Source organism: Meriones unguiculatus, chromosome 6, assembly GCF_030254825.1.
Source record: "Meriones unguiculatus strain TT.TT164.6M chromosome 6, Bangor_MerUng_6.1, whole genome shotgun sequence".
Classification (NCBI taxonomy): domain Eukaryota; kingdom Metazoa; phylum Chordata; class Mammalia; order Rodentia; family Muridae; genus Meriones; species Meriones unguiculatus.
The window spans coordinates 95,370,562-95,383,496 of NC_083354.1; the positions used below are offsets into that span (position 1 = coordinate 95,370,562).

The 12,935-nt window shown below is 44.2% G+C and overlaps 1 protein-coding gene across 2 annotated transcripts in view; it reads left to right on the forward strand.

Annotated features, from left to right (window-relative positions):
- Positions 1-4,948: 4,948 nt before the first annotated feature.
- The window catches only part of Mtfr1 (mitochondrial fission regulator 1), a 29,154-nt gene continuing 21,167 nt past the window's right edge, over positions 4,949-12,935 (forward strand). Inside the window, exons 1-2 of one of the 2 annotated variants that reach the window (XM_021658892.2) lie at positions 4,949-5,037; positions 12,152-12,292. In XM_021658892.2, coding sequence (XP_021514567.1) covers positions 12,227-12,292 — 66 coding nt within the window. In that variant the 5' untranslated portion in view covers positions 4,949-5,037; positions 12,152-12,226. Of the gene's footprint in view, positions 5,038-12,151; positions 12,293-12,935 lie in introns of those variants that run through there. The other variant, XM_060385744.1, reaches the window with a different exon arrangement.

The following is a 12,935-nucleotide window of genomic DNA, read 5'->3' on the forward strand; positions in this document are numbered from 1 at the left end:
GGTTGCTATAGTCTGAATACCTTTGTTGCTAGCTATTGACCAAATAGCTTCATTTTGACCTTCATTTCCTTGCCATATGGCCACTTCACAATGTGACTTCCTTAGAGTCACATTCCTTCAGAGTGAGTAAAGGAGAGATCAAGAGTAGGCAAACCCAGATCAAAGCCATGGTCTTTTTGCAACCTGATCTGAAAATCAGCATCTTCTGGTACTTGCTATATGCTCTTAAGAACTAAGCTACTAACTCAGGTCCATATTCAAGGAGAAGAAATTAAACTAGGAGGTAAAACTTAATGAGGTAGCTATCACAGGGCTACAAACAAACAATTAACAAACATGATAAAGGGATGGAGAGATGGTTTTCAGTGGTTAGGAGTACTTGCTGTGCAATCATGCATGAAGAGGAACATTCAGATCTCAGGATCCGCCTAACAAGCCACATGTAACTCTAGCTTTGAGGAAGGCAAAGCCTAGCTCAGAAATTTCAAGCCCCAGATTCAGGAAAAGACCTTGCCACAAAGGAATAGTTAATGGTATTAGAGGAGGACACCTGATGTCTTTTCCTGTCCTCTATACACACATGCACAGATCATATGCTCATCCAGATATAGACAAATACAACAAATAATTCATTTAAAATTTTTATGCATGTATTTTATGTATATGAGAGCTCAATCTGCATAGATGCCTACATGCCAGAAGAGGGCATCAGATCCCACTATACACAGTTGAGAGTCACCATGTGGTTGCTGCGAATTGAACTCCAGACCTTTGAAACAGCAGCAAGTGTTTTTAAACACACAGCCATCTCTCCAGCCCATCAAATAATTCTTAAAAACAAACAACATGGTGAAAATATATCAGCTTCGTCAGCTCACAGTCTAAACAAAAAACTATTTCAGCAGTGACCTGGATACTTGATATCTTAATCTTTGTTATTAAACACCATTCTGGGGCTCTTTGGAGAAAGGGCTGATTGTAGTCTTGAGGCAAGAAATACACAAAATGAAGCCATAGCATATTGTAATTCTAGAGGAAAGGACGTAATCAAAAAGCAAAATGGCCACACAAGGTACCTAAAAGAGCTTCAAGAGTGCTTTGTGCAAAGAAATAAAAATCACAGGATAAATGTAAAACAGCACATATATGTAAGTCTACATGAATGATCGAATAGAAATAAATAAGGAAAAGAGACAAATTTTCCTTATAACAAAATTTTAAATAATGTACTCAGTATGCCCTTTCAGGAGTTGAGGCTTTATTCTCAAGCCCTCTTAAACGTGGGCAGAATTTCATACTTCTTTTAAACACACATAGAACACACACACACATACGCACACAAAACAAAACAAAGGGGGAGAGAGTGAAATCATGCAGCAGAGAAACTAGTAAAACTGCCATAGTCAGATGGTCAGAACATCACTAGTAATATGCCATGCTGTTAACATGTTCCCTTGGTATTCTGTGAGTCAGGTATCTCCATATGTAGCATTTTCCTCAAGTCCTATAATCATAATCTAAATACACACACACACACACACACACACATATAATCATACAGTTTCAAATCAAAGAGCATTTTACAAAATACCTGATGATATGCCTGAAGACTGTAACAGTGCTGGGCTTGGTGGTGCAGGCCTTTAATCCCAGCACTAGGGAGGCAGAGGCAGAGGCACGTGGATCTCTGTGAGTTCGAGGTCAGTCTGGTGTACAATGCAAGTCTAGGGCAGTGAGGGCTGTTACACAGAGAAGCCTTGTCTCAGGAAACCAAACCGACCAACCAACAAACACCATCAACAACAACAATACTGCAAATCATGTCAAAGTCATGAAAAATAGACTAAGAAACTACCAGAGGAGACAAAAGTGATTTGATGGCTAAGTGCTATGTGCAATCTTCGAATTAATAAAACCCAAAGAAAGTCTGGCGTTTTTGTCAGTAATTGTCTTAGGATTTCTATTGCTGCAATGAGACACCATGACCAAAGGGCTTATCCAGCCCACACTACCACATTGCTGATCAAAGGAAGTGAGAACAGGAACTCATGCAGGGCAGGACCTGAGGCAGGAGTGGATGCAAAGGCCACGGAAAGGTGTAGTTTGCTTTCTTCCCGTGGTTTCCTCAGCCTGCTTTGTTACAGAATTCAGGACCATCAGCCCAGGGATGGCACCACCCACCAAGGGCTGGGCCCTCCCCCATTAATCACTAATTGGAGAAAATGCCTTACAACTGGATCTTATGGATGTATTTCCTTAGATGAGGCTCCTTCCTCTCTGATGATTCTAGTCGTGTTGACAGAAAACTAGCCAGTATATTAATAATGTGCGGGTGCGAGATTTCTAATTCGGTACATCTATCACAGTTATATAAGACTAGGGGACACTGGGTGAGGGAATACAACTCTTTTTCTTTGTGACTTCTCTATAAAACTAAAATTACAAAATATTAGTATTTCTTCCAAAAAGCAAAGTTTAGAAGTTCAAAAGAGGGGCTGGAGAGATGGCTCAGTGGTTAGGAGCACTCTCTGTTCTTCCAAAGGACCAGGGTTCAATTCCCAACACCCACATTGCAGCTCATAGCTGTCTGTAATGGCAATTCCAAGGGATTTGACACCTTCACACTAATGCACATAAAATAAAATTAAGTAAGTTATTTAAAATGTTCAAAAGACTGCATTACTTTTTTGTAGATTAGTTCCTGGATCGATATATTTCAGACCCTTTTTTCCTTCACCAGGGTTTGGTACCAGGTGCCAAGCAGTGTTGATAGGCTCTTTGTGTCACAGCATTGATGAGATGGCACACAGCTTGGTCAGAATTCTTAGAGATTATTCAATTATTGGGAGGAACAACAATAGTTTGTGATGAAATTGCTCAGGTTTAAGTCATCTGTCCTGTTGAGTTTGGGGTGGAAGCAGAGAAAACTTACTTCAGAGAAGCTTTAAAATGAAAGCTTTGTTTTCTTTGAGCACAGGGAGTTGGCCATTTCAGGATATGAACCTCGTCCCTGAAGGGAGATTGAACAACATTTTTAAAGGATGGGAACGCAAAGCAAGGGGTAGCGGGGTGGGCTATTGCATTGACCAATCATATTTTGACTTAGGGGTTGAGCAAAAAAGTAAATATAGGTGACTGGGCCTTTCCAGCTCACCTGGTTTAAGGGTCATTGAATCAGCTTTTTGCAGTCCAGTCCCTTCCTGGACTCAGACCTGGAACAAAGGGGCGGGTAAACTTTAAGTCAAGACAGTCAACACATTTACAACTTGTGTGCTTTAGTTTGGATAACAGGATAATGGTAACTTCCCTCTTTACATCCTTTACTAGTTAACAGACAAACATGAAATACCTGAAGAAGCAGGATACGAGCTGGTTCTGGAACCTAGGATCATGAATTCGGTTTTGACCCTGTCAGCCAGATGGAACTTGTTCCTGAGATGGCTAGCCTCAGGAAACCATCTCCTAACACACCTAGACCCTCAAAACGTCTAGGGCCACTTCAAGGCACTTGAGGGTAAAGCAAGGTGTGAAGGAAGAAAAGTAACAGAAAAACAGGTTTTAACCAATCTCCAGCCTTAGGGGTGCTATCACATACCCCCCCCCCCTTTTCAAACATAGACAATCACATATGCCATGTGGTGTCACAGGGCTGAGAGTCATGTGTGGGTCACACAGCTGGTGGTCAGGGCTCCTGAAACAACCATTAGCTTAGCAGTACATTCTACAAGTATTTCAGAAGCAAGGGGCCATTGCCAGGAATGTCTGTCGTCCCCACCAGTTCAACTCAGTAGCACTGGTCTTTTCCTCAAGCTCCAGACCAAGCCCTCACTGTTCACTGAACTATTATTCTCTCAGCTCCTCCCCACCCCCACCCCCACCCCCACTTGATCATGGTCTGTCAGGCCCTTTTGTACTTAGATTAAAACATTTGATCCAATATGTTAACATTGGTCTTTATCTCCCTGCTATATGGTAGGCTCACTCAGGGTGTGGTTCAAAGCTTAAAAAAAAGTCTTTGTACTGTCATAGAGAGCTCCCAACAAGCCCTTGTTGGGTAACTGAATTGAAGGTCTTGCTGAAATACAAAGTCCTAGCCAGGAAGAATTTAGGCCATCCAGGGTAAAGAACACCGGCGCTCCGGTGCTGCCCAGTGATTGGGGAATCACCTACAATGAGAGGGTAAGATAGGTGACTAAGTAGCAACAGCTCTTTCCTCCCCCCCAAACCCGCGCAACCTTTCCCCTCTTGTTTTGGACATATGGTTTCCAGGGGCATAGGCTGGCCTTCAATGCAGCCTCCACCTCCAACTGCGGGGCTTAGAGGCACGAGCCACCATGCCCAACTGGCAGGAGCCTCCTGAAATAGTGATAGGCTTTCCCTCTATATTCGTTTTATCGCACCCTCACACATTTCCATGCTGCTTATGGCTAACGTGACTAGGACTGATTGCATTTTCACAAGGAGAGCCCCTTCATTAACAGGCACGTGCACTGACTAGGCAGACTTTGAGGGGGCGGAACTGACGGCAGTGAAGTCTTCATTCCCCCTGGGCAGCGCCGCACTCCTACCCCTCAGACACGGGCGTCTGGGACGCGAGGCCTGAAACCGAACAGAGCTGAAGGAGCGTGGGATGAGGCCGGACACCGGCTAGGTTAGAAAGACCCAGGGGCTCTCCGCGGGCACACACTTGAGACTAAACTTGGAACCTGGGTCTCCCTGCACCCCGACGGGGCGAAGTTCACAAACAAAAGTATCCCGGGACAAAGCGCCGAAGACAAAGCGCTGTCCACGCGAAAGCACACGTCCCCGGCAGGGGCCCGCGCGTGCGCACAGAGACCGGGGAAGGTAGCCGGAGCCGCAGGGGGAGGCAGACGCGCGTTCCGCCCACCGCCCATGAGCCCGCCTCTCGGGGCGGAGCGAGCCTCTCATTGGTCAGTCCGTCCAGGGGCGGGGATTGGCCGGTTAGCGTGGGGTCCCGGGACAGCCAATCTAGGAGGCTGAGGAGCTGCGGAAGGTCCGGGCCGCGGCGCCGCGGAGGTGAGTGGGGGCCGGGACGGGGGAAAAAGCGGTTGGGAGGTGGGGAATGGCGGCCCCCGGGCTGCACGGCGGCGGGAGGCCGCAGCGGGGAGGGAGCGCGGCGCGGGAGGCCGGCGGGCGGGAGAGGGGCCGCGGGAGGCCGGCGCGGAGGGCAGCTAGCCGCGGCGCCCGGCCTGCTGAGCTCCGCGGGCCGCCGACTCGCCGCCCATCCCCCGCCGGCGCTGCTGAGCCCTGGCTGGCTTGGGACAGGGGCGGGGCGCGCAGGTCCAGGGCGTTCAACCTGCTCCACCTGGCCGCCCGTTCCCGTCGCTGACGGCCCGCCGCCCTCCGCTTTCATCCTGGCCGTGCATAGTTGGCGTGTAGCCTGACTGCAGGACGTGGAGATGAGCGGTCGGACTAACCGAACCTTCCTTTACCCCCCGCGGGAGCTCATCCTGGCCTTCACCTCGCTGTGTGGTTAAGGACCGTCTACAAGTTCTGATCTCCTCCCCGACCCCCGAAGTGCAGGGCTTGTTGCTTCACTACACCCGGGGGGGGGGGGGAAGTCGAGTATTTCACGACACTTGGAAATTGTATTAAATAAAATTTAGCGTTCACTTTTTGTGTTGTTGTGAGATAGAGTTACGTCTCCCTTATTTCAGGCTAGGGTGGGATGCGCTATGTATATTAGGCTGAGCTGCCTAGGACTCTAGTCACTCTCCTGCCTCACTCACCACGCCCAACTCCATAAATAATCTTTTACTGGAATCCAGTCACATTTATTTTCCTACTGTATGTAGCTGCTTTTAAATTAGTGATTTAGTCAAGGCATTTGTGACATACTTAAAAGAGTATCTTGTTACATGAAAGCTAGTCGGTCCTGTCCAATCCGCACCCTTCTTTCGACTTGAGACCAGCTCTCACTGCGGAGCCTGACTGGCTTCCAGGTTAATACGTAGACCGGGATGGTCTTGAACTTGTGGGGATGCCTTGTCTGTTTGTCTAGTGTTGAAGATTATGAATATTTAATATTGATTCATACGATTATCACTACAGTGGTTATTTCATACCTGCTCTTATAGAAATAAGTGACACAAAAACCTGTTAGACTTTTAATGAGCCTTAAGCATTATACGGCTGGGCAGGTATTAACCCCCTAAGCTGTTTTGTCTCCTCCCCAGCCCCAAATCCCAAATCCATGCATATGTTTCCATTTCGGCTTTTTCTCTCCATCATGCCAATCCTCAGAGCAAGCTCCTCCTGGAATGTTTCTTGTTCTTGCTAAACCATGTCGACATGCTCCTTCGACTCTCCTTTTCCGACCCCAAAGTCCGAGAACCTAGACTCCACCTACCTCTCCTGCCCAGACCAGGTGTAGGCAACTTTATTTGCTAGTTAGGGAGAATTTGGGAGGCAAGGATTACAATTTTGAAGTTTTCTAATAATAGTGAAGACAGTGAGGTCGTATCTGGTGGAGACAATTTGACTGCAGGAAATGAAAGAAAAAAAATGGAGTAACTGGCAATATAGATGTGATTTTTCTCTAGCAAAGAACTTTATGGGCAAGAGATTTGGGAGGAAGTTTACAAGTTCAGTTTAGATTTTGTTTTAAATGCTGATGAGACAAACTAGAAAGTATTGATAGTAGTAAGGGTGATGAGAGAATCTTTGTCATGCAGGACATTTTTGATTTTGGAAGATGTGACAGGGTATAGGAGGCCTGAGCATTTGTTTGGACAGAGGGACAGGGGAGACTGAGGGTAGAGTAAATGCACAAATGCAGATAAATATGTGGAGGGTGGACACTGACCTCTTTACTCAGCTGACTTGTCAGTGTGTTGCTTTATCTGCTGAGAAATGGAGGAGGAAGATGGATTTAAGAGATAGCCTTTTTTTTTTTTTTTTGGTTTTTTTTTTTTTTTCCCTGCTGTGTTAACAGAACTTCCTAGAAAGAACTTTTTAAGAAAAGCTTATTTGGCTGTTTAGGAGATTAGGAAGTGCAGTACCTTGTCACCTGCTTCTGGAACAGGAAGGCTGGCCAGTGGGGAAAGGTGGAACAGCAGGAGAGGGAAGTTGGGGAGATGGCATGCACACAAGCTGTTGGACTGGTTCTTCTAGTCAGAAACCAGCTAAGTCAATTGACACACCCTCCTGCTTGCCCACCACCATTTTCGGACCACCTCTTGTTTTGTTTGAGGCTGGGTCTTGCTGTGTAGCCTTCACTAGTTTTAAACTCAATAGAGCCAGTTTTGGCCTTGAACTCAAGATAGTCCTTCTGTCCAGCCCAAGATTATTACAATTTGGGGATTGGGTTTCTATTACAAGATCATTGTGGGGAGCCAAACATGTTGGATCACACTTGTTTGGGTTTTATAAATATTTATGTGTGGGAGTGCCTGTAGTACCCTGGGAGGCCAGAAGAGGGTGTCAGATCTCTGTGGAACTGTAGGTATGAGTAGTTACAGCTGCCTTGTGGGTCCTGGAAACTGAACTTATGACCTCAGGTCGTCTGCAAGAGCAGCAAGTACTCTTGATATTTTATCGTTTAGGAAGTAGGGGAGAAGGATCAAGTCATCTTTGCTTACATAATAATTATGAGGCCAACCTGAGCTACAAGACACCTTGTCTCAGAAAGGCCCAAATCAAGCAAAACAAAACAAAATTGGAGAGCATAGTCAAACTGTGAGTCAGGGGATCCTTGGATGCCTTGATAAAAGAATGTGAGGGTGAAAACTTATAGGAGAAAATTGCTGAATGGGCCAGGTTTGCAGCTGTATGGTAGAGGCTCACCTGGTGTGTTTTGAAGTCCTTCCATACTGTGAAAAGGAGAAGAAAAGCTATGGCCAGATAGAAGGTTACAGTATTATTTGAGTGAAAACTAGCCTGGGCTTAAGTTTGTTGTCCTTCTGCCCTAGCCTTCTGACTACTGGAGTTTAGATTTCTTTTTTGTGACACTAAAGACTGAACCTGGGTTTTTGTGCATACGATGGTCCTCAGCCTTAGATTTGGTGTATGTGTGGATGAATCTTACATAGCCTAGGTTGACCTCAGGTTGACTATAAAGCTGAAGATACCTTTAGCTAGTGACCCATCAAAGCTCCATCTCGAAGGTTGCAGTAGTTTATCACTATACCTAGTGATACCTAAGCCCTATATGTTTTTGTTGATGTTTTCAATTTGAGATTATGGGTTGCCATGTATTTCTGGCTGGCCTGGAACTCAATTTGTAGACCAGGCTGGCCTCATACTTAAAGAGCTCCATCTCTTTCTGCCAACGTTTTGGGTTTAAGTGAGAAAGTAAACATACTTTAAAACATTGCCTAAATAGTAAAGACTGTATAAGGAAGAAGATCGCTTCTGTCCACTCTGGCCAGCTTTCATAGTTTTGTTAGGGACTGAAAATCAAAAACAACCCAAGCAGGCACAAGAGTCCAGCAAAGCAAGTGCTTTGTTTTAATTAGGCAGCAAAAACTGACCAGTCAGGGACAACAGTGCAAACATGAGCTACTTCTTGAATGTTCATTTTAGTGAGTATTTAAGCAGATGACAAAATTTTATTATATGGAGGCTATTATATGGATGGCAAAAATTTATTATATGATCGACCAGGGCTTCAGAACAGACTCTGTGACCCTAAGGTAGACTATCCCAGAGTTTTTAATCCCGAAATCCACAAACATCCATGCCAAGTTACAGTTAGATTTTCTCACCAATCAGCATTTAGGGACAGGAGACTTCCTTAGGAACATGTCTTTGTGGTATCCTTATCCTGTTCCCCTTGGTTGGGTTATTCAGCTGTGGTGGGGTAACTTACCTAACATTCCTATACTTTCTGCCAAGCAGGATGTCAGTTACCCAGGGAAGTCTTGGGAACTTTAACTTTATGTGACCCCTGTTCAAAATGGAAGTTTTATTCAAAATGGCTTCAGTTTGGTTCCTTCTTACAGTTTGGTATGTTTTTCTGTACATAAGGAAAGTAAAAATTTGAGGATTTTTATAAAAATTAGATTATAATTTTTCGAGAGCGTTATTCCTAATAATATGAATGGGCCTTCAAGTCATTACATAAACTATATATGCATAATATTTTACAGTATTCTGTGATCTCTTGATAACCTTTAAAAGAACTACAGAGTATGTTTTAATACATCAAAAAGTTTCCAATGCTGTGTAACTTGTTCTGAGGCTGTATTTCAGCCTAATGTGGTGGTGTACACCTTTAATCGCAGTACTTGGGAGGCCGAGGCAGGTGGATCTCTTGAGTTGGGAGGCCACCTTGGTCTACATATTGAGTTCCAGGCCAGCCAGGGCTTTGTAGAGAGACAGTGAAGGAAGGGTTCTAGCCAGCTGATACATGGCAAACATGGTGCCAACAGGTTTTGCCTTTTCCCCTCTTTCCCTTTCCAAAAACTGTTAAGCTACATTCCTAAAGTTAGCCCCCATGGTCTATTTCCTTATTTGGGCACTGACTCATTCCTGAGACAAAACACCAAAGTCCAACGACCAAAATTTATTATTTGGCTAATATGTCCAGTCAGGTCTTACTCTAGCATAGACTGCCTCTTTTTCTCCTTAAAATCCCACTCCCACAAAAAAAGAACTCCTGTTCCTTCACCCCTACCTTTGACTGATTCAGAGGCAGCCTCCTCCCCTGCTTGTCCCTCCAGAGTAAGGAATCTTCTTAGTGCTGAAAACTTGGTGTCTAGGTACCATGTGCTGACTTCGGCTCAGCCTCTCTACAAAAATCAAAACCGAGGCTATGTCTTTAAAAATTTATTTAAAGCATAACTTATACTCTGGAAAAGTTTGCAAATATCTTGTTGCGTTTTTCCACCAAGTTGACATGAGTATCTTATGCCAAGAAATAAATCAGTGTCCAGAGCCTTGAGCTCTCCTGGGGCCTTTTACCACTGCAGTTCTCTCTTCTAGTTTTGCCTTTTTTCTGAGGCAGGGTCTCATGTAGCCCATGCTGGTCCCAGACTCACTCTGCTGCCAAGGGGGACCTTGAATTCATCTGGCCTCCTCTGGGTGCAGTAATGGTGCTGTGTGTTTGAATCTTACCTTTATGTCTTTCTGAGAATGATGACATGTGTGTGAAAGTTAGAATCTTCCAGGCAGTGACAGGATCATCAATAGGCTAGTCAAGTGTGCAGAATTGCTTTTAGGGAAGGGCCTGGAGCAAAGACTTAGTGACCGTCACTGCTGAATGACAAGGGTGAATTGAGTGTTCTAAATGACATTGTGGGGCAGCTGGGAGTGAGACAGCAACACTTTAGGAAATAGAAGAGTATCAGAAGTTCAGAGGCAGAGCTGGAGTGATGAGGACTGTAGTCAGTTTCCTGCACCCATCTCAGATGGCTGAAACCCTTCTGTCTACAGCTCCAGGGAATTTGATGCCATCTTCTGGCCTCTTTCAGGCAGCCACATACACGTGGCATTTTTGTATACAGGACATACAAATAAAAAGTTCTTAAAAGCCAGGGGGCTCCTTTGCTTCATCAGCTGCTTGCTTGTTTTTTAAAAGGGGGATCTCGGTAGGAAGCAGCATTGACAAGTTTAAGGGAATGGTGAGCAGAGCCCTGTCTAGGGAAGTCTGTAGAAGGAGCAGTATTCCAGTAGCTAGTCATAGTCCCATTCAATAATGAATGGCCGAGGAAAGCTGTGTGGTGAGTGCTTGTGTTGAGTATGTAGAGTTGGGTGATGTTCTCTAGAGCACAGTGGAGGCCATTAGGTCACTTACACCTCCCATTTTGACTTGGCATGACATTTTCAGGCTCTATAGTTAGATGAGTCAGTATTTCATGTGGCTCTGTCTATTCCTGTACATTCTTTTGGTTCTGATTTTCTTGAGAACTGTGACCAATACAGTATTAAAAAGAAAGAAATCTGGCAGGGTGTGGTAGCACATTCTTATAAACAGAGAACTGAGGAAGCAGAGGCAGGATCAGAAATAGAAATCACCGGCACGGTGGCTCATGCCTGTAATCCTAGCACTCAGGAGGCTGAGGCAGAGGATGACAGGAGTATGAGGCCACCCTGGCATGCGTAATAATGTCCTGTCAACAAATAAAAACAAAATAACAGCACCCTACCACTCTATTTCTTTCTTTCTTTTTTATTTTATTTATTTATTTTTTTTGAGAGATTAACTTCATATAGATATGTATGAAGCCAGGTTTGGTGGTACATTCCTGTAGTTCCAACACTCCTGAGGTGCAGAAGAACAGAGTTTCCAGTCAGCCTAGGTTACACAGCAAGACTCTGTCTCAACACAAACAAGCACAACTTTTAATTTCATATTTTGGGTGGGGGGTTATTTGTTTGTTTGTTTTGCTTTTTTGACACAGGGTTTCTCTGTGTAGCCCTGGCTGTCCTGGAATTCTCTCTGTAGGCCAGGCTGGCCTTGAACTGACCTGCCTCTGACTAAAGTCTTGCAACACTGCACCCGGCTGATTTAATATCCTTTTAAGCAGACTGATCCTTTAGAGTCCTTTGGATTTGTCTCACATTTGGAATCCTACAGTATGTGCTTTGTGGCTTTGAACAATTTGGTCCTCTTGCCTGTGTCTCCAAATGCTGGAACTACATGTGAGGCTCATGAAATCTGGATGGTTTATAAAAATTTTTTTTCCAGCTATTTCTGTTTTGACAGTTTTGAGTGTTTGTTTTTTTTAAATTCCTAGATCAAGATGATGCTACAGTGTATCTGACAAAAAGTCTAGTCATGACATTTTATAAAGTAATGCAGACATACATGTTCTGGTTAGTTAGTGTTGGACATACTGTATGCTTTGACCATTATATGTGCTTGTGTCAGGCCTATTTCATTATTATTGTTGTTTTATTTACTTATTTATTTTGAGATAGGCTCAGCAGCCCTGGCTGTCCTGGAACTGTGTGGACCAGGCTGGCCTCAAATTCATAGAGCTTGCCTGCCTGTGTCTCTTGAGTTCTGGGATTAAAGGTGTGCTACCATGTAAGCAAGCTGAGAATGTGTAAATTTTGTTTTCTCTAATTTGCACACCAAGTTGTGAGGTGTTGCATTTTAAGCTGACTTTGTGAGACATGAAAACAGTGGAGATTCTAAATAAAATGATCTCATCCTAGTACTCACTGTTTGCATTGGAAATTGCAGTGTGCTCTATGGACCGTGCACTGCTATGGATGTCTGAAGGACCTGACCTGCAGCCTGGAAGACTCGGCCATCTCCATGCTGGGCTGGATTAAGTGCCTGATGAGGATGGTGTTTCATCGAGTTGGGGTCAGCATGCAGTCGGTGAGTGCCCACAGGCCATCCTAAAATACAGACATTTAGATATTCTGAGACTTTCCTGAGAAAGTGATATAACCTTTAACAACACTTAAGTTTATTGTAGTAGGCTGTACTCGGTGACTGTTTAAATCACAGAAGTCTGTTCCTGGCATGGTGAGGCAATGACTTCCTAACTTATACTCAGAACTTACAGCTGTAGTTACATGAGAAAATTTAGCCTATTATATAACTCTCTGCTATAGATTTTTTTTTTTTTAGAAAAGAAAAATAAGGCTTTTATAGAAGTTATGATTTTATTAAGTTTTTGGTTTTCTGATTTTTTTTTAAGTCTATTAATCTATTTTAATGTGTAGGCCAGGCTGGTAAGAATATTGCCAGTGTAGTTAACCTTAGTGTCACTCTGGATAGGGGCATCAAGGGAATAAAGAAAGGACTGACACATATACAGTGAAACTAGGATCAGGTGGTTAGCTTGATAGTATGCTTGAAGGTGTCCTAGAAGCCCAAACTGTCCTCATCCTTTATCTGTGTTATCTGCTTCCTCGCTTTTTAACAATTTAATGTGCATGTGTTCAAGCACAAAAGACTTGCAGGACTCAGTTCTTCTATTACATAGGTTTAAGGATGGAACTCAAGGCACCAGGCT